Raw genomic sequence first — 22326 nt, 5'->3', positions numbered from 1 at the left:
TGCTCAGTTCCGTTTTTCCGCGCTTTGTGGGGCCTCGGAACGTCGTTGCTCAGTTCAGTCAGGATAACTAACTATATCTACTCGAATATACCTTATCGTTCTCGATGGCTTCTTCATCGACACTGACGACGCCGCGATCCGGCTTCAAGAAATGTCGAGACTGCGGTAAGAAAATGTCAATAACGGATCCACACAGGATCTGCTTGTGGTGCTTGGGATCCGAGCACCATTGTTCGGAGTGTGAGGACTGCATGTCCATGACGGCGAAAGCCTTGAAGGAGCGCAAGGGGAAGCTCGAGAGAGGCAAGTCAGTCAAAACCTCCTCGAAAGTTTCGTCGGCTGAGTCGAGGCATTCGTCTCCTCGCCGTCGAAAACATTCCCATTCTAGATCTCGAAGTAGCTCCCACCATTCGTCGAGATCAAGACACTCAAAAAAGAGACGTCGAAGGTCCCCTTCCTCGTCGTCTTCTGTGTCCCCAGAAAGGGTCTCCTGTCCCACTAAACACAGTTCACAAGCTGAGTGGGAGGAATTCAGAAAGAAAATGTTAAGCGTCTTCGAGAACGCGGCCTCGACCCCCTCGAAGACAGCTGAGGGTGATACCCCGGGTGAAAAACCCAAAAAATCAAAACGCTGCGAGTCGCAGCACCCGGTGAAACATTCCACCCGAGAGCGCCATGAGCCATCAGGTAAGAAGGCATCATCTTCGACGCCGTTGCCGACGATTCCTTCGACGCACGGATCGGCGCCATCGACGCCGTTGTTGAAGGGTTCCTCGACGCAATGGTCGATCGACTCGACGCAGATGAAAGAGAGGACCAAGGCCACTCCACAGCCAACAGTGATTCCAAGGGCCTCCGGCACGACACCAAGACCGTCGTCGATGCCCTTGAGTAGGATCCCGATCCTCTCGAGTTCTTCGAGACCCTTTCCAGTTTTTTCAACGCCGTTCTCGGCGCCTTTGAAGCCTGTTACCTCGGCGTCGACGACATTGACGTTTTCTCGCCCAATAACGACGAGTTTGGCTCCTTCTGCCTTAGAGATGGGTTTTACACCATTTCAGAGGTCAGAGTACCCTGGACTATCTTCAATTTATGAAGAGGGGGAAGATTGTGACCAGGAAACATTCGGGTTACAGAGAACCAAACTGCCTATTTCAGAGGATTTCACCTCTGAGGAAAGAAGGCTGAAGGACCTACAGGAGTCACTACATCAGGCAAGTGGGCTGGACACTTCCCCAGAAGTGGAATTTGTTAAGCCAGACCCAGTGGAACATGCCGAAACACCCTATAGAACACTTATGGCAAGAATTATTGAATTTATGGGTTGGTCTGCGCCTTCACTTGTTTTTCAACAGGATGACCTAACAGATGTATTAGACAAAGGCCCACAGGAGGACCCGGTGGTCCCCTTCCATGCAGCCTTACAAAGGAAAATTGCATCTAATTGGGAAACTCCTGAAGTTATCCGTGCGGTCAATAAAAGATTGTCAGCCAAGTATAGGGGAGCGGCTGCTGACCCTCAATACTTATCAAAACACCCGACCCCAGAGAGCCTGGTGGTTCAAGCTGCAACTTAATCTAGCAGTAGGACCGCTTACCCTACTGTCCCACAGGATAGAGATGACAAGAGGTATGACTCTATGGCGAAGAAAGTCTTCTCTGTCTGTAGTATGGCATTGAAGTCCATCAACGCCACCTGTACGCTCGCCAGGTTCAGTCACACAATATGGGAGTGTGCTTCATCAGCGGCTGACTGCATACCCGAAGGAGAGGAAAAGGAAGCCTTCCTTAACATTATTAAAGATGGCAAAGATGCCATGTGCGAATCACTTCAAACTGGCAGTGATTCCGCTGACAGTATCAGCAGGGCCATGGCGGCAAGAACAACAATCCGCAGGCATGCGTGGTTGCGAAAGTCGGGCTTTGCTCCAGATGTACAGGCCAGACTTTTGAATATGCCCTTTGACGGCTCTTCATTATTCGGGAAAAGGCTGATGACAGTCTGGAAAGGTTACAGACTTCTGAAGCAGCAGCAAAATCTTTAGGAGCTGCTATCCGCCAAACTCCTTTTCGCCCCTCAGGAACCTCTGGGAGAGGAAAGTCCTTTCGCTATTATTCCACATTTCGGAAAGGCAGAGGACAGCCGGCTCAAAGAGGCCAAAGGAGATCCACCCGAGGTGGATGGGTCAAAAGTACTAAAACCGCAGCAGCAGGTGCCTCTTTACCCTCGGCATCTGCATCAGCCGCCCCCAAACCACTCTGAGGCCCTTCCCACACAATACACCTGTAGGGGGCAGGTTAACTCACCATCTGACGGAATGGCAGGCTTTAACGTCAGATGCTTGGGCATTGGAGACAGTTGCCCAAGATTACTGCCTACCCTTTCTACACATTCCTCAGTCATCCACAGGGGAACAGCTCTCTAAAAGTTCCAGATCCGCTCCTCTTGCAGGAAATTATAGACCTGCTAGAGAAAGGTGCAATAGAGCCGGTACCTGTAGCGGACAGGAACAAGGGCTGGTACTCCCCCCCCCCCTACTTTCTCATACCAAAGAAGGACGGAGGACTGAGACCCATCCTGGACTTAAGAGAATTGAACAAGCTCCTCAGGAAGGACAAGTTCAAGATCTTCAGGCCCTCCAGCTCCAGGACTGGCTGGTATCTCTGGACCTTCAGGATGCTTATTTCCATGTGCCAATCCATCTCAAACACAGGAAATACCTGAGGTTCGCAATTGGCGACTCTCATTATCAATTTCGAGTTCTGCCATTTGGGCTGACCTCCGCCCGAGGGTCTTCACCAAGCTGATGTCGGTAGTGGCGGCGAGTCTAAGGAGGGAAGGGATCCACGTCTACCCCTACCTGGACGATTGGCTGATCAGGGCTGTATCTTCGGAACAGGCCCAGGCCCAGCTAGATTATGTCTGCCACTTCCTTCACAGACTGGGCTTCTCCCTCAATTTAAAGAAGTCACAGATGATACCATCACAGAGACTCCAGTTCATTGGAGCGGTCCTGGACACTTCCTGGGAAAAGCCTCGCCACCAGAGGTGAGGGCTCAGGATATTCTACAGATGGTCACCAAGTTTCAAAATGCCCAACGTCTCCCAGCCTTTGACTTTTTGAGGTTGCTGGGCCTCATGGCATCCTGCATCTTCCTTGTGCCAGAGGCTCACCTGAGAATGAGATCTCTTCAGTGGGCACTGAGAAGTCCGTGGTCGCAATTCTCGGGGAGAATGACAGATCTCCTCCGGATTCCGGACAAGGTAGCCCGCAACCTTCAATGGTGGGCCTATCCAGAGAACATCTTGAAAGGAGAACTGTTTTGGCAACCATGGCCGGAGATAACAGTAGTCACGGACGCCTCACTCACGGGGTGGGGAGCCCATGCCAACGACTTGACCATCAGCGGTCGTTGGTCTCCATCGGAGTCCAGACTACACATCAACCTATTAGAGCTGAGAGCGATCAGACTAGCGCTGAAAGCTTTCCTGCCATCAGTACAGGGGAGAAATGTCCTGATAATGACGGACAACACGGTGGCCATGCACTACCTCAACAAAAGAGGAGGCGTAGGATCACTGCCACTGTGCAGAGAGGCGATGCAGCTCTGCTTTTGGGCAATTCAAGAAGGAATCTCTCTATCAGCAGTCCACTTGACAGCGGACGCTCTGAGCAGGCAGAGCACAGTCTCCCACGAGTGGGAGCTAGCTCAGGAAGTCCTTCAAGAGATCTTTGCCCTTTGGGGAACCCCTCAGGTGGATCTGTTCGCCACAAGCACCAACAGAAAGTGCGATCTGTTCTATTCAAGGGAATTTCCCCCGAGAGGAGCTCTAGTAGATGCGTTCGTAATGGACTGGGAGTTTCCACTCCTTTACGCGTTCCCACCAGTCCCTGTTATTCCTCAAATGATCAGGAGGTTGAAAAGATTTTGGAAAACCATGATCCTAATTGCCCCGGATTGGGCCAGGAGAACGTGGTACCCGGACCTTCTAGATATGTCCATCTGTCCTCCAATCCTTCTTCCACTCAAAGAGAATCTTCTCTCGCGAAGGGAGGTCAGGTTCTCCATCCAGACACCAGAACCCTCAACCTTCACGCTTGGCTTCTGAAAGGGTGAGTCTTTATACCGCTGCCGTTGGAACAAATTTTGCAGCTGGTGTAGGGAAGAGAATATCGACCCTTTTTCATGTGGTACACCAACGGTGTTATCGTTTCTACTCTACTTGGCAAACTCAGGCCTTCAAGTTGGCACTGTAAAAGGCTATCTCGCAGCGCTTTCTATCTTCAAGCGCACTGCGGAGGAACCATCGTATTTCAAACTTCCTCTAATGGTACAATTTCTCAAGGGACTAACTGTTTACCCTCCAAAACCATTCCAGGTTCCCTTATGGGACTCAAATTTAGTCTTAAACTTCCTAATGGGCACTCCATTCGAACCACTTCACTTTTGCACGCTGAGATTTCTCACGCTTAAAACTGTGCTATTGGTAGCACTAACATCTGCTAGAAGGGTGAGCAAGCTACAAGCTCTCTCCTGTAAACCCTGACATACAATCTTCCACAAGGACAAAGTTGTCTTACAGGTGAAGCCTAATTTCCTCCCAAAGGTGGTTTCTGAATTTCATATTACTCAGAAAATTACCTTACCTTCGTTCTACCCTCCTCCCTATCCGGGGAAAGAGGAGGAAAGGCTACATAGGCTGGACCCAGCTTTTACATCAGCAGAATGGCTAGGATCAGGCAAGCAGACCTGCTGTTTGTAGGATACTCAGGTCACAAGTTAGGACTACCCATAACAAAACAAACCATCTCCAGGTGGATTATTTTGGCCATCCTGGAATGTTAGACTGGCAGGGAAAGAGCCACCCCAAAATCGCAGGGCTCATTCAACCAGGGGTATCGCAGCCTCTTCGGCTCTCCAAAGAGGGGTACCGGTCCGGGACATATGTGCGGCTGCCACATGGTCGTACGCACATACATTCACAAAATTTTACAATCTGGATTCCTCCACTGCTCAAGAGACCAGATTTGGCAAGGCCGTATTACATTCGGTCCATCCCTAAAGGGATACATAATATTCTCACTCCCACCTCCAATTACATGCCACTGCTGTGGGAGTCTATCAAAGATAAGGAATACGTTGGAGGACACAATCCCTTCGAAGAACAAGTTACTTCTTACCTGGTAACGTTCTTTCGACGGGATGTTCCTCTGACATATTCCTTATCGCCCCTCCCAACCATCCCCGCAGTGATACTTCCCTTGTGGTTGCAGCTTACGCTCCTTCAAGGTCAATAACCAATTCAGGCATGACTTTTCTTATGCTACAAAACAGAACTGAGCAACGGACGTAGCGCGTGGCTATTTATGGGCATGAGGACGTCGGTGCCGATGCGGTGGCCGTCGAGGGACATCGACTCGGCGGACGTCGACGCGCAGCACCCTCTACAGAAAAAATTTCCGAGGCCAGCAAGCTGGAAACGTATTATCAAAGATAAGGAATACGTCGGAGGAACATCCCGTCGAAAGAACTTTACCAGGTAAGAAGTAACTTGTTCTTCTCACACATCAACCACTCCTCCATAGAAAGTTTCCTCACCATCTCTTCCGCTCCAATTCCCACAAAGGAACACTGTAGCGCTACTTGAACAGCACAAGCACACCGAACTATCCAGCTGCAAACCCACCAAGAAATAGCAGCATACTCAAATTTGAACTTTCCTCCAAACTCCATTCTGCTGCACCAACCACATTGGCCAAGAAAGCACAAGAGTGGGTCTAGGGCAAAGGGCATGGAGGGAGGGAGGGGGGAGGGAGGGATGGTTAAGGGAAGAGAGAGAGAGAGAAAGAGGTGCAATGGATAAGTTGACGGACATACTTGCTAAGAGGGGAGGGCTAGAGTGGCTGAACTTCAGACTTTTGAAGATGAGCATTCTGATTCTAGGTTCCCCACCTGACCAAAATATTTGTATTCTTCAAACCCAGAACTTTACTTCCATGCACTGTAGTGTCCTTCTCTGTTGACTTTGAGAGTTCTTAGAAACAAGCTGAATAGAGTTCTAATCATCTACATTAAATTAAACAGATTGGAGGGGAAATGGTACAGAGGCAGTCTGCCAGCAAAGCTGCTGACCTTATAACCAGAACATAGTGTGACGTATCTGAGGATCTTGTCCCTTCTTCCCTGGGGGTGGGGGGGGGGGAGGTGGTTGACCTTTCCCATGCGGCCAGGGTGGTGCATCTACAGTACAATAGTCCCCCTAGAGGTGGTGTACCGAGGGAGGATTAGACGGGTAAGGAATCCCCCTATCGGATTGGGGACGATAATCATCAGGAAACATGGCACAACCATGTTTACCTCACCCTACCCCTTTTCCAAGACTAAGTCCTACTATCCCCTTCCTCTATACAGCTTATATATATTACGGTCAAGTTTATAAAACTAACCTACATGATAATATTGAAGACCTATACAGTATAAAGTATTATGCATACAGCCAAGCTGACATGCAGAACATCACTGATCATAGAAAATATTTTGCAGTTAGCTTGCCAGGAGGTACTATGATGAGGATGATGGCCAGGAGTATGAAGATCACGTCTGAGCAATTCAATGGCCGGTGTAGTTTCCAAAGGTCCGTTATTGGCTTGAGGGCTCATATTAATCCAATGTGGGAGTTGCAACAGAGTTCAAGCTCAGGCCCAAACAAAAGCATTGGAGACACGAAAGAGAGTGAGAGCCGTCTCTCGCAGAGGACAAGCGGGAAGCAGAACCAGACAAGAGACGACGGAACAGAACACGAGATCGGGAAAGATCCCTTCGTGTACATCGAGGCTGCAGACCCTGCTGTACACCGGAACGCTACCGGAGCCTCTGGGAAGGAAACAGCAGACCAACACGAAGGAGACAAGCAGGTACACAGATGCCCTGGGGCTGTAGAGGTCAGGGGAAGCACAAAGGTGAGCTAAAGAGCCGGAGATGGAGGGTTTGGGAACCTGCATCAAACAAAAGATGGTTGTATGCTTGGCCAGATATTGAAAGAAACAAATACAACACACCTGTGCGAGTCTGGGACCCGCATCCAAAACCATGAGATTCCTGGACCCTGAAACAAATGAGAGTTGCAAACCTGCTTGGAAAGTGAATCAGGTGGATGCAACAAAACATTGCGTGCCTGAGACCCGCACTCAAAACCAAGACAGTGTTCGACTCTGAAACGGACAAGAGACAAATGACAAATTCGGAAAAGTCTAGGACCCTGAAGCAAGTGCGAAAGGGTAGTGAACCAAGTAGTAACAAAGCACAATTGTGAGTCTGGGACTCGCACCCACATGGGAAACCAAGGTCTAGATCCAGGAGGGTCACAGACCCCAAGGGATAACACTAAAGATAACCACGTATGGAAACTAAACACGTCACAAAAAGTATTGCGAGCCTGGATCTCGCAAACCATATAAGAGATTGAAAATAACTGGATCAAAACTACAGGAATCCTAAGCTTGGCAACAGAACATATCAAGCTGGTAGGCTACTTGGAACTGTGCTGCTGAGAAACAGTTCTTCCTGAGTTGTATCATCAAACACATCTAGGGGAAAGAACTATAACCCTAAAGTTCTCGAATTGCGGGGAGGGCAAAGGGTAAGCAGTAGAAACTGAACGATAAGTGCAAGATGTTAAAATATTATTATGTACTGCAAGTTTTTTTTTTTTTAATGTCGATTGTTTATGGTAAAAACTCATAAGATTGTTTAAAAAAAAATAACATTGGGAACCTTCGGGTGGGAATGAAGCGTACAAAGCTAGTATGAAACTGGAACTGTGAAAACAGACAGCGCCTTGCCAATTATTCAGAGACTTAGGGAGTATACCCCTATGATTGGAACTTATTTTGGAACATTATTTTTGCAACACCTTTTACAGTCATCGAAGCTACAAACTTTTCACTTGTTTGAAAACACTCTTTTGAGTGGAGACTAACCCTGCACCTGTATACTAGACTGTTAGAGTTAGGGACAGAAGTATGATTTTGCGACACAACGTTTTAGTTTAGGACTTCCTGACAATCTCATTAGTTTCCTTTGGGGGTAAGGAAGCCCCTCTTAGCCTTAGGGATAGAGAGGCATTTTCCAACCCATTATTAATAAAAGTCTATATCCAAAATTCTAATAGCATTGTGCCAGAGTCTTACTTTTGCACCGTTACTATAGTTTCTCATTTGTCCAAAGATGGTGGACTGTGTCAACTCCCCGAACACCAGTATAAACAACAATATTATACTATAGAAGGTGAGGTGAGGGTTCAGTTTAGATGCTAAATAATACACTTTTGAAACTGAACTGGAGTATAATCGTGCTTATTTCAGTATAGCAATTGCTAGGCCTGTGCTTTGCTGCTTGCAAGTATTGCAGACTTCTTTTAACCCTCCTGATCTAACTAATCTAAGCAAGCATGTTTTTAGATTTCTGAAGATTTAATAACTGTGTCTTTGCCCTTTATCAATCACTCTTTTAACATGCAGTGCCCGGTTTCTAGTGGTTACTGATTAAATAGCACATACTGGACAACTATAAGAATCGTTTGATTTATATTCCTATGATGTTAGTGAAGTGTCAAAGGCTTTATTTAATTATACTTCCCTATCAGTCACATTTATTATCAGACAAATGTAGTAACGCATAGAAATAAATGTACTGGGCATCCTCCTGAATTACTGTTTCAAATAAAGTCAAATAAAGTCAAGGAGTGGAAATCTGGGAGATGCAGCGAGGTACTGAATTTGGTACCAGAAGAACTGGATCTTTACTTTCTTAATCAACGTTCGTAGGCTTACTTTCTTAATCGATGTGGCTTGATCCTTGGACAAAATATTGTACCTCCTTTGTGTTACAGGTCCCTTATCTCAAATTTGTTTGGTGGCTATAGCCTGCCTTTCTCATTTGTCACTGTCCAGGAGCAGGGGCAGACTAACACTTGCTGAGTGAAGCCAGTCCTTGTGGTTGGTGTTAAATTAGGCTGCCCATCCAAATTCACGTGACCTGTGATTTTTCCTCATGGTAATCTTGTGAACATTGCAACAATGTAACCCTAGATTTGGCAAGCAAGAACTATTTCTCACAAAGTGTTAGATTTCCCACAAACGTGGTTTCCTGGTTGGGTCCTATTTTGCACAACTGAGCATGTATGGTGTTCTTTAAAAATAATGCTTTTCAAGTACTGGAATCAATTAACTTCATTACTGCACTTCTTGTTTAACTTTTCCAGGTGTCTCTAGAGCATGTTTTCCACCTCCTATGCCTTGGAATGACTGAGGATGCATACAGGCATCTCACTGTGGCTGAGAGCTGGCGATATGGTGATAGGTCAGCATCTGAAGAGAAACTGATTAAACTCATTCAAGCTCATAGAGCATTGTTGGACTACAAGAAATGGGCAGAAAAGAGGCAGTTCATGTTGGACAATGGTATGTTGTAGAGTCCTTCATTTTGTTATTTTGCCTGTCGATGCTGTATTAATGGCTCTGTTAGGATCTAAATATTAGTCCTTTTGGATTATTCGTGTCTGAATACCAGAGAAACTTGCTTTTTTATTACAAGCACAGACAGTTGTCTATATCATCATATTAATGTCTACTGTCGGGGAATGTGATTAGGCAAGAGCTGATGTCCGGGGAGACCATCTGTGGCAGGAATGCTTTCATTCTTTTCTAAGGTTGGTGAATAACGTTTTTCTGAAGGAGCAAGGCCATTTTTGTAGTTGGCAAAGTGGGACATGAGCTTCACGATGGCGAGCCAATAAAAATTTGGTTGAAGAGATTTTAAAAGACATTTGGGCCAAAACAAAAATGGATTTAATGCGCTTTGTCCCACTGAACACAACATTTGGCTCAAGTGCACAACACTATTTCTTTTCTGTTAAAGCTTATAACGTGAAGACCAGCTTCCTCCTTAGGAGATGGTGGTCGACTGGAATATTGGCTATGTTTACTTGGGTCTTTTGACGAGCACTCACAGACTCCTCAAAGTTATTTGAGGGTATTTGCCTGTCTGTGTTAAGATGGAAACTAGATTCCCATGTCAGTCTGATTGCTCAATGGATTATTTCACTTGCGGTCGAAGGGCAGCAAGCAATCTCAGATTGTTGATATCCGGTTCCTCTGCTGAGGTGATTCCACACTGCAATGCGATGATGTTTAGGTTTGTTATCCGGTCTATTTATGCTTATGTTATCGGAGTTATCTTTTCATTCACTGTTGGGTCTGGCATCCTGAATGTAATTGAGACCATAGTATGTTTGTGGATATGCAGGGATGTGGTTATCAGCATATAAAGGGTGGTGTAGAAGAATTCACCCCCCTGACCAACCACGAAAGCCGAATGTAGAACGACCCTCCTACCTTTTGTGCCGTGCTTTTGTAAGAACAGGGCACCATGAGGCAGCCAATGGAGGGGGTGAGGGAGAAGGTGGGGTAGAGGTTGTGGATAGGGAAGGGAGTTTAAGGAACATTTAAAGAGGAGTAGGAAGAGGTATTGCCATAGGTATGAGGGAACAACCGAAACAAACACATTACATTTTGTTGTAAGTATTCTTGCACACTCTTAATTGCGGCAACTGATACTCACCTGGAACATGAGACCTGAACCTGGACCTAAATTGTACTCCTAAGTACTGTAAAGAAGGCCTGGTATCAAACAGTTAAGACAGACACAAATGATCACAGTTAACGGGTGTTGATTGAACTTCAGATGGGTTGGTTGAACGCCTATCTAAACCTAAATCTAAGGATGTGAGCAAGCTAAGACATCAAATAATAATGCAGTCCTAGTCTAAAAGGGCCTATATCAATAAACCTATTGCCAATCCTTACTTCTAAATACAAAAGGGTGTGGGACAATGGTGTATGCAAAAAGAAAAGTGTTCAAGAAATAATAGTATGTCAGGACGGTTGAGCAGTTGGCTTCCCTTCCCACGTTTTCAGCATGGGCCAAGGCAGCACGTTCGAGCTTCGCACACACTCTGGCTTCTCGGCTACAAGGATACAGGTCAAAGCACAGACATCAGGGCCTTCTGCCAAAGCCTCTTTTCCAATAACCGTCTCTTACTGCAGAGGGTCTGTCATAACAAAGTCTAAAAGTTCCATTCCTATCAGGATTTTTACATGCACAAGTTCTCGCTGTCAGTGTTCATTGTGAGTCTCTTCAGGCTGAGATCTCCTTTTATCACAATGTTTACATTTGGTCTCCCTTGTTCGGGCTTGGACCATGGACCAAAATCAAAGACTTTCGAATGTGCAATGGGTTTTGCTTAAACCGTCGCAGGACCTCTTCAATTAACTTTTCACAATTGTTTTCATCAATCTTCTACTTTCATTTCTATTGGCGGGATATCTTGCAGAGATCTTCGATTGAGCACATTCACAGTGCTGGACCACTCTGTCAAGGGTATCGTATCTTGCTTTCTTAAGTTCAAACATTCAGCAGCAGTTTAGCTTTACTCACGTCTTTCATCACACGCGTTCAACAATGTTCGTTCCAGCGCTCGTTATACAATGTTGCTGCTTGCAACCTTGACTTCAACACAGACCTGTCTTGCATCGGCCTCCCTAACTCACCGGCTGTGTGGATCTTTTTTGCACTTCTTTGTTCTTGGATCCAAGGACGATACCACAGCTGCTGCTGCTCCTCCCCGCCTTGGTGTTTCAAGCGGGAGGGCCCTCGATATCTTCGACACACAATGCAGGATTCTTCAGTCTGTTTTCCTGACCATACACTTTCTGCCATGAAGGTTTCTTGAAAGTAACAGCGTCTTGCTGAAAAGATTAAGGGTAGATCAAGAGTATTTCCCTTCCTAGGGTTCTGGGTTTGCCGTCTTTCTCCCCTTGGTCAGCTGCCGACTCGAAACTGCTGTTCCTTCACGTGCTTTGCCTCACTCAGAGTGTGCTCTCGTGTTCCGTCTTTTATGGGGATGTTTAATGGAACTAGGTGTAAATGATTGTCAGTAATTGCCTGACTTCGTCTGACCATAGTAACGGGACATGTCGGGTACACTGCTCTAGTGTGAGTATGTTTTCTCCCAGAGCGAGCTGTCCGCGTGAAAGTGCTGGAGAAGGAAAAGGGGGATGGGCCAAGGTTCCCACATATCCTACCTGGTAGGATAGGGCAAAGGTGTTACAGGGAAGAGATCAGGGAAGAGAGTGATATCGCGTCTCGCCATCCACTGTCTCACTCCCACTTCTCAAAGACCCCTTACCCAGGTGATCCTCCCACACTGGTCCACCCCCAGGAACTGGATCCAATCACGATGGCCGTGTCCTGGTCACCTGGATGACAGATCCCTGGGGGCTAGCAGGTGAAACACCTTCTGGTTTCTCACAGTACACATCATGCTTCGAGAGCGACCAAACACCTCATATCTCATAAGCGAGACATATTGCAAAGCATTGACAAACATAGCAGTTTAATGATGCCACAAGTAGCAGACATGTACATATGCTGAAAGCACACAGAACATATAGTTGTAGCAGGCGGTTGCAGAAGGATACAAAGATTACAGCCACAAATTCCTACAGTCCATGCCCCGGGATAACCTATTTCCTCACAGGTTAGCTGCTGTCTTACACCACTCCAACTCTAGAAAAGAAAATGTGCAGCTTCTAGCTCTTTTGTACTCTTAATCATAGATGTACTTATTTCCAACCCATATCTCCTCAATGCCACCACTTGTCTTTGGCCCCGGAACCCCTGACTGGAGTCCCCAGGGCTTAAAGATAGCATCTTCAGAAGGGTGAACACTGGAGTGGCGTGCTGAGAAACACGGTCCCCGTAGTGATTTTAATGGCTGCAGCACAAGCCGCACAGCGTGAGCTGCAGGTAAGAGCATGGTTGCTGTGGTGAAGCGAAGCATGCTGGAGGCAAGCTGCTGGAATGGAATTGTGGGTAAGTAATACCGCAGCCACGATGTAGTGAAGCGTGCTGCGACGAGACACTGCAGCGGGAGTGCGGTTAAGTGAAACTGCTGCCATGGTGTAGCGAAGGATGCTGGAGGTGAGCCACCGGAGTGGAGCTGCTGCTAAGGAACACTGCTTCTGCACTGTAGTGGGGCGTGTTGGTGGCAAGCCGCTGAAGCGAGATACCAGTTAGCAGATCATGATATAGCTCACCAACAGAGCCCTGCCTTGCACCTTCCGTGTACGTCAATGACCAGCAACAGACACTTGCCAAGGCGGGCCTTAAATGCAGTAGCCAGATGTTTTGGGTAATGTAGTCTGGGGCCTAAAGCCTAAGTCCCCCACTTCCTACATTCCTGACAGTAGTCGCCACCCGCCTCCACCTCTTGTTAAGGGCTCTCCAACGGCCGGTTTACCAGGATGTCTTCAGAGAAACACCCTTATCAAACGAGGTGCGTGCACCACTGGCGGGTTCCCAAGAATGATCCTCCTGTCCATATCCTCTCCATTCCACAAAGTGGCACAGTTGTTGCTGTACCACAATTCACTGTAACTCGAATTCTTCTTGTCTGTTTTTCAGTAGAACTGGTGGTTTCCTGGTTAATGCAGGTGTGAGGAGCGAGACCTGGAAATCCCGGTGGATGCGCATGTAAGAAGGCAAGGTCAGACGCATTGTAGAAGAGACACATTTCTCAATCACATACGGGCCAATATACTGTTTCTTGAACTTTTTTGAATCCGCCATCTGTAGGTTCCTTATGGATAAACACACACTGTTCTCCACCCAATAATCTGGAGCCTTATGCCTTTTTTTAATTTTTATCTGATTCTGTGCATTCTCAAGGTTTTGTCTGGTCTCGCTCTGTAGATCAAGAATCACCTGTTTATGATCTGACACTGCTAGGACGTTACTAGTGTCGGGCACGTCTTCCGGTACAAAGCAATCAGCTCCATATAGGCACATATAGGGTGACATTCCTAAGGACGTATGTTGAGTGTTGTTGTAGGCAAGTTCTGCCAGCCATAGGGTTTGTACCCAGGAATCTGCCATCACTGCCAGTAGGCCCCCCAGGTACTGGTCTGGTTTACCCTTTGTTTGCTTGTATGTTTGAGGATAGTGTGGTAAAAATGCAAGTTCAGCTCTGTAAAAAGGCACACATTTATCAGCTGCAGGAGTAGCACTCTGAACAGGGAGGCTTCCTTGATAGACACAGTCATTTGTACCAGGCTGGAGAATTCCCTAAAATAACAGTATTTCATGTTACAGAAACAGATCATAAAGATGGGTCACCGGTAAGTATATAAGGTTTAGCATTAGGCTGAGGCATTGCAATAGGCCTCAAAGCATGCTTTTCAAAGAGGGGTTTACATTTCATTAGTTTGCTTAGAAGCCGCAGCTGCTGGTAGCACATTGCAAATCCCAGGATCGCATGGTAGGAAGCGATCTTTGTTACTTTTGAGGTCATAAAACAGAGCGGAAAGACAATGAGTGCACAATCATTTTATAATTCAGCATATTAATTTACAAAGTCTGATCTACTGACGGTTTCAGAAAACCCTTAGCAGTTTTCAAATTGCCCCCGAGTACAGGTCAAAGAGTTCCTAATGTGCAATATTAAGACGGTAACTTGTTCTTGGTTCAAAACTCTGGCAGTTTCATGGTAGAAGGCTTTCTCATTAGGACATAGATGAAATGACCCTGTCAGAAGAATAAAGATCCACTGGTCATCTCAAATGTTTCAATGAATTGGCACTATGATGTGGGAATTGGCTGTTGGATTGTGATGTCACAACAGGAAACCAGGGGTGGGGCGGTGTGGCAAGGTTTGCGGGACCCAATCATAGAAGATAATGGGCCTCATTACGAGTTTGGCGGTAAGGAATCATCATTACCGGCATGCCGGTGCTACCGTGTCCGTGTAGCATTGCTGCCGAAATCTAGGGTAGATGTGTAGATGAGTAGGTGTGGACGTGCATACCGGTATGCCGGTAACGGCAGCACCGGCATGCCGGTAAGGGCCACAAACCCCCTGATAGCAGCATCATCATCAAAGCAGACACCACCACCGGCACCGCTAAGACCGGCACCGCTGACATCGGTACCGCTAATACCGGAACAGGAAGTAACGGCATTGCGCCGGAACAGGATTTGCGCCGGCGGCCATCTTGAAAAACACAATCCATTACAATCCTCCGCATACAGGACCGAGAACTGAGAACTCTGTACTCTGCCAGCTAGAACAGGTCAAAGGCCACCCGAAAAGGTACACCTCACCTGCGCAAGCCCCGGTTTAGCGACGAGGAACTAAACATGCTTGCTGACAGCCTTGTCGAGCATGCAGATGTTTTTTGCTCCGACCTGCAGCATGCAGCGCCAATCAAGAAGAACAACATCTGGGAGGAGATGGCCAGGAAGGTCGCTGCCGTGGGGACAACCACACGCAGTATGAAAGACTGCTGCAAAAGATGGGACGATCTGCGGCTGTGTGTGCATAACATCTTGTCCGCTAACCGCAGCCAAGGCCAGGCAACAGGTGGTGGATCCTCCTCACCCATCAAGTTGGCACGGTGGGAGGAGACCTGTAGCTCTGTGATCGACATGGAGGCTGTAGAGGGAGTCGGGCATGCGGAGACGGGAGTCCCATCGTCGACCGATAACAGTGAGTGACCCTTTTAGCAATACAAAAGCGACACACACACCTGATGTCCCAAGTACAATGGTGTATCCCAGATGGCAAGTAGATGAGAGCAACAACAAACCCCAATGCCACAAACCACATGAGCCCACAATTGTACACAAAAACAACATATGCATGCACACACACATCACCGTCGAGATGCCAGCCTCACCACTGTTCCATTTCAATGCATGTGGCACACATCTCCACTACCGATTACACACTGGAGAGACAACCAAACAGCACATGGCACACAGCCCCTGAGCCATGGCTACAGCACGCAAGCCACGACACACCTGTAGGCCACCCAACAGACACCATGGACATCGTGGCTGCACCAGAATGATGCCAAAACACGAACCACCACCCCCAACTCGTGCAAGTACCATGGCCGCCCCTCCAATATGACTACAACAATGCAAATGACTGAAATTGAACCAACATCGATGTATGCAGGATGTAAATTCACCAATCACTGATGCCCTGCCTCTCCATCCCCCACAGGCACAGATTCCGACAGCGATGCAGACCATGCCGAATCTCAGAAAAAAACACCTGCACGCATGGGCAGAAGGCACGATGACGCCACCAGGCCTTCGACATCTAGGGCCGGGCCAAGCAAAACCAGCACTGCAAAACCACAGGCCAGTGGCCAACAGGGCGCACAGGCCGGAGACCAAGATGAGCAGCCAGTTGCAACAGATAGTCAGTAGCCCCAGGCCGGAGAAATCGGTGCCATCAAGGCACACATGCAAAAAGACACCACAGCCAAAAAGGTCAGACCAAAGGAAACACTGGCCCCCCAGCAGACACCTCATGTTGACGAGGATGCGTGCACAGCGACCAGTGATGTAGAGGGGCCGCACTCAACAGCGACAAGTGACATGGTTGAGGCGGCAACATCTGCACAGAATAGCGCGGAGGAGGACGAGGGGCTGGATTACGCAAACACAACAGGACCATGCATGTCGGAGGACGTGCAGCACACCAAGCATGCAGGAAACCCCACAGTACTCTCTTGGACAGGGATCTGATGGACACAGTACTGGGGAGGAGATGTACCAACAAGTGCTCAGCCCTGTGAGGAGTAACACACCACCTCCCGTGCAACGATCAGGTGGGTCATCCATACGGGACCTTGAGGGACAGCTGAGCCGCATGGAGGGGCGGCTGCAGGCTATGCACAACATGGTAAAGCAATACTTGGCCAAAGGGGAAGCCACATGGGGGGGCAAATCAGGAGAACACCCAGGCAATTACCCGTACAGTATACCATGTGGCCAGCTGGGTGCGTGGGGGCATGGCAGCCATGATGCAGGCTGTGAACCAGTTGGCTACCAACCTAGCCCAACAACATCCTGGCCCGGCCGAACCACAAGACCCACCATCGACCAGCTCAACACCGGCGAGCTCGACACAGACGAGCCCTGTGCGCAGGTCCCTGCGCTGTATGCTCCGGCCGGAAGTACAACCCCCTCCATCTAAAAGGGGGCATCAATGGCCTGGAACACCTGGACATGTCAGGAGGGAGTCCAGTGGAACTTGTATTGGGTGGAGGGGGCGTGGGTGTGGGGGGTTTTGGGGCATGGGGGGGTAGGGGACATGGGGGTTTTGGGGCATGGGGGTGGGTGTGTGGGGATCTTGGGGCATGGGGGCTGGGGGTTGGGGGGTAGTATGTACTGTATTGAGGGTGGAGGGCAACATTGAATCATGTACATAGTTTAATTTCATCAATACAACTGTTGTGCTAAAATAAAAAAACATAACTGGACATTGCTTCTTGAGTGTGTGTCAATTCATTGTTCAACAGTGCCCAGTGTCCCCCAATCCCAGTGCCCAGTGTCCCACGTTCCCAGCGCCTTCTGTAACGCAGTACATCAAAAATATTGTGCAATCAAAGATTGGGGTACAGCATGTCCCTCACGCACATTGTGACGTGACCGATGTGCAGCATATTCGTCATCATCCTCCTCCTCATCGGTGGTATTTGGTCCATGTAAGGTGCAAGGGTACGTTGCGCCGGATGCACATGTTGTGCAGTATGGCACATGCCAGTACTATCCTGCCCACCTTCTCAGGCCCGTAAATGAGTGCACCACCAGACCTGCTGAGGCAACGAAACAGTGCCTTCAACAGGCCAAAAGTCTGCTCAATCATCACACGCGTGCGTGCATGTGCACGATTGTAGTCCTCTTTGTGCCTATTCAGTGGATGCCTGACAGGGGTGAGGAGCCACAGCCTCAGGGGCTACCCTGCATCACAAGGTGTCAACTGGCATGGTGGAACTGAGGTACTGTGTATTGTTCATGCTCCACTGGCACATATGTTGGTGATGTTGACTACTTGATGGAATTTGTTTTCTACATGCATGTGACATAGGATTAATAGGTGTCCCTTCGGCTGCACGTGATTGCATGGTGGTTTGTGGTGTTCCTGTCGTGCAGGCGCAGTGACAGGGAATTCCCTGAGAGGCATTGTTTTTTTGTGCAGTCATGGCTGCATGACCTGTGATGTGTTTTGCTGCGCTCATGTGAATTCTGCTTTCTGACTGCAGGATGGTGCATTGTGGTACCCGTTGCTCTGGTGAGATGGTGTACCATGTTCATGTGCAGGGTGGGCGCTGTGTGTAGAGCTACCATTTACACATCGCTGTGCGGCCATCTGCATCCATTGTCAGTCTCATGCATTCTGTTGAATTCATTTGGGTCACAGTGGTATTTGCCACCCAGAATGGTGTCCCCACCCAACAACCACCCCCATGGCCCATACAGCAGACAGGTTGCAAATGCTTGTGGTCCCTTCCTCCAACAACAACCCCCATGGCCCTGTGGTCCGACATACCCACCAGCCAGGCATGTTGTGCAGCGTGTCGTTCCATGTAGTGGGGAAGCGTCGAGTTCCGCAGCATCATTGCATCATGTGTGGATCCCGGGTATTTAGCACAGCAATGCGTAATTATCTTGCTTGCATCACACACCATCTGGACGTTGAGGGAGTGGTATATCGTCCGGTTACGCTAGACCACCTCCACGGCATGCCAGGCTACCAGCTCCACATGGGTGCAGTCGAGGACACCAATGACGTTTTGGCATGCCTGCCAGTGCATAAAATGCAATTTTGGTGGCATTCACCTCCTCTGCAGTGCGTGGTAGGGATATGTGGGCCCTTGCGTGCTTCTGAAGTGCATCCAGAATCTGGTTCAGCACACGTGAGAAACATGGTTGTGAGATGCCATGCAGCTGACCCATTGTGTGCTGGTAGGTGCCTGTGGCCAGGAAGTGGAGCACAGACACTACCTTCAGCAGAGGGGGGATGGTGGTGCGGTTGTTGATCAGACTGATCAGTTTATCATGGCCGAGATCCACTATGGTGGTGGTGTCCCTGTCCAGGCGGTACAGGGTTTGGATCTGTGCAGGGGTTAAGTCTAATGGACTGGCCCTTATGTGTAGGATTGATGGCTGCCTGCGGGGTACCACTGCCTGCACTGGTGGTATCTGCTGGCCCAGTCTCACCCTCCTTCTCCTCCTCTGCATTCCATGGTTTACTGCCTGCTCAAGGAGTATCAGTGCAGGAATGTCCTCCAGCTCCTGTATAGCAACTGCTAGTGGTATCATTTTAGACCTGGAAGGGGTGTGGTGTGTGGGTGTGCTGCTTATGTGCTGGGCCACACTCCATTGCCTCCACCTGTGCTGATTGTGTGCACCTGTGACAGGTCTGGACACAGCAGATTGCTGTTAATGGCTGCCCCGTGATGCCAGTGTGAACGGCATTGTGGTAACCCGTTTTACCGGAATCTGGGTGCCGGTAAGTGCTTGTCCATGCAACTCGTAATGTGCCCTACTTTGAGGTATGCCGTTGTTACTGGCACGGCTGCCGCGTGCCTGCGCCCATTCCGGGTTGGTGCTATGCAGTCACAACAGGTCCCTGGTGATGCCGGTAGCACCGGCATTGCGGGTCGTAATACACTGGTCTGGTAAACGATGCTGGTTTTCCCTTACCGGTATCGTTATTACAGGACCGCCAACCTTGTAATGAGGCCCAATGTTTGCACTTTTTTATAGGGGTATTATATGATCTCACCAATCTGCAACATTAAAATGTTTCCACTCAAGAATCAAAGTGTTTGATGTTAATTCATTTAGATGATTGTAAAAGCCTTTGATTTAGGGACGTTTCTATGACGGCGCCTTTTCGCGTTCTGTTTGAATATTGCTGTCCCAGCTGCATCTATGGCCCTGAATAAAACTGCGTTACTGCTTGTCTGGCGTACACTCCTTTTTGACTACTTTTGTAATTTTTTACTGGTGAGTTCCGAGGAGACCGCGAAACATTTTGGAGGCCCAGGCATGGGGATTCCAGCCGTACTCCCGGAGGAGTTCGGTATTGCGTTTGCTGACCAGTCCTCATTTTATTTTTTTATTTGTTTATTTAAATCAGAGTGACCAAGAGATGGTACATGCCAGGTTCCAGAAATCATCGGTGCAGGTTGGTCCCTTCAAGGCTTTTTGCATCATAAACTTAAAACGAACACAAACTTTCCATACATAGACTTAGCTCGCGGTATGAGGAAGAAATCGGGGGGTGTGATTCACAGACCAGGGCAATGCGATGATCAAAGGGCGATAGACTCACCGAAGGGTGTAATTCTAGGTATGGGCAGTGGTAGTGGGGGTGAAAACAAAATTAATCAAAGTAAATCTTCAAAAGGGCAGTTAAGGCATTCAAGGTGGTATGTCATCCGATGGTTGGAACCTATCAAAGATTAGTGCTTTCCAAGCTTCATAAGTGTCCATCAAACTATCTTCTTGGGGTCACAATACCACTGCCCAAGCCCTTGTATCTGCTTAAGTGTCAAATGCGAGAAACCACAGTTTTACTCTGGGCCACCTGTGGATTTCCAGGACATAGCAATCCTTCTCTTAGCAAGTATGCATGCCAGGTCCATACATCCAACTACATGTTTGTGTTTGCTACATCTGGGGTATGCACCTAACAGGCACTCGATGGGGGACCAGTCGTATGTAATGACACCAGCTCCTCTGCAAGCCTGTTCAATTCGGGACCAGAACACCTGCACCTTCACACACTTCCAAAACGTATGAATAAGGTGAGCACTGTCCTGCTAACACAATCGGTAGGTGGGCTGCGTATTGTTACTGAATTTAGCTATTCTGTTGGGGGGTCATATATGTACGATCGAGTAAGTTAATCTGTAGCAGTCTAAAACTGGCGTTACGGGATACATTCTTAGGGAAATCTAGCATGCGGTCCCATTCAGTGTCTGTAATTTCAGAACCCAAATAGGTTTCTCATTTCAGTTTCAAAACAGTTTCAGAAGCCTCTTCAAAGACTTTCAGAAGTGGTGGGGTTAGGGTAGATCTATAGGCTTAGTAGAACTCCGGCGGGAGCCCGTCACTTCCCGGCGTTTTACAGTTGGAGAGGCATGTGATAGCCTTGCGTACTTCCTCCACAGTGATGGGTTGGTTTAAGGGGGCGTTTGGTCAGGTGTGAGCCTCGGCAGTCGAATTAGTGAGAGATCTTCTGCTATATCTTCCTGGGGTACCAGATTGTCATGACTGTATATTCGAGTGTAATACGCAGCAAAGAAGTAATTGATCGCAAGTTGGCATCCTCACGGTGCCCCGCACTTGTCAAGAAGTAGTGTGGTGGTGGGTCTAGGTTGTTCGCGTTTGCAAAGCCAAGCCAGTAACCTCCCAGATTTGTTCTTCTCTGCATGGGTACAGGCCGTGCGTGTGGTGTAGTCAAACCTAGTCTCCCCCATGCTTCCTGATACTGGGTGCGAGCTACAGCTAGTTTTTCCTCGGTCACCTGGTGATTGGGGGGGGCTGGGTCTCCAGTATTCTAATCTCCTCTATGACCTTCAGTTCCTCCCACAACGTTCGGTGGATGCCCTTCCTCTCCTTCCCCCCCCCCCAATCCCTCCCTGGGTTACCACTTTCAGGGCTTTCCAAATGGTGCCTCAGCTCTCTACGCTGCCCACATTGATGTCTAAGAAATTGGTTAAAAATTATTTCCTGAAAACCTTGTCAGTTAGAGTGTCAGTAGGCATGCGCCATGTTGGTACGGGAGGTCTGTGGTTTGTAAAGTTCCATTCAGCCATCAGTGGGGAGTGGTCCGATATAGTGCAGCCCATGTACTCTGCGCTGCAGAATTCAGCGAATTGCCCCACCCCGGTAAAAAGGTCATCAATCCTGGTGTGGAGCTTGTGGGGAGACGAATAAAAAGCACCCTCTGGTGGTTGGGTGTAATTCTCTCCAGATGTCAGACAGATCTAGGTCAGTTAATGTCGTGAGAGGACGTATTCAGCATCAGATCTCTAGCACAGTTAGTCACCCCCCCTCCCCCCCAAATAATGAACCCCTCTCGCCTGGGTGTTATAAGGTTGCAAAGCGAGCGAACATGGGAAAGGACGGTATGATTTGGGAAGTATGAATTAATAATACAGATTTTTTTCCCCTTGTTGCATGTAAACCCGAATAGTAAGCACTCCTATAGCAAACGTGGAGTATGTAGAACCATAGTCCGTGGCCCGCCAGTGGTTCAAAAGCGCCTTCTGTTCTTCTGCTGGTAGGTGGGTCTATTGCAGTAAAGCTATAGAAATTTTCCTGCGCTGAAGGTAGGATTTCACCTGATTGCTACGAAGGTAGGAATTTAGACCCTGCACATTCCAAGACAGTATT

General features: G+C 48.3%; 1 protein-coding gene across 4 annotated transcripts in view; it reads left to right on the top strand.

The window, feature by feature from the left end:
- TAF1A (TATA-box binding protein associated factor, RNA polymerase I subunit A) overlaps nucleotides 1-22326 on the top strand; it is a 524191-nt gene that overhangs the window by 205096 nt on the left and 296769 nt on the right. For all 4 annotated transcript variants that reach the window (XM_069608604.1, XM_069608607.1, XM_069608605.1 and 1 more), the window contains one exon: nucleotides 9266-9464. In XM_069608604.1, the coding sequence (XP_069464705.1) occupies nucleotides 9266-9464 (199 nt within the window). The remainder of the gene's footprint in view (nucleotides 1-9265; nucleotides 9465-22326) is intronic.

Source organism: Ambystoma mexicanum, chromosome 4q, assembly GCF_040938575.1.
Source record: "Ambystoma mexicanum isolate Mex_15411 chromosome 4q, UKY_AmexF1_1, whole genome shotgun sequence".
NCBI lineage: Eukaryota > Metazoa > Chordata > Amphibia > Caudata > Ambystomatidae > Ambystoma > Ambystoma mexicanum.
Note: the sequence above shows the minus strand (reverse complement) of the source record. Positions and strands in the feature narration are given on the sequence as shown.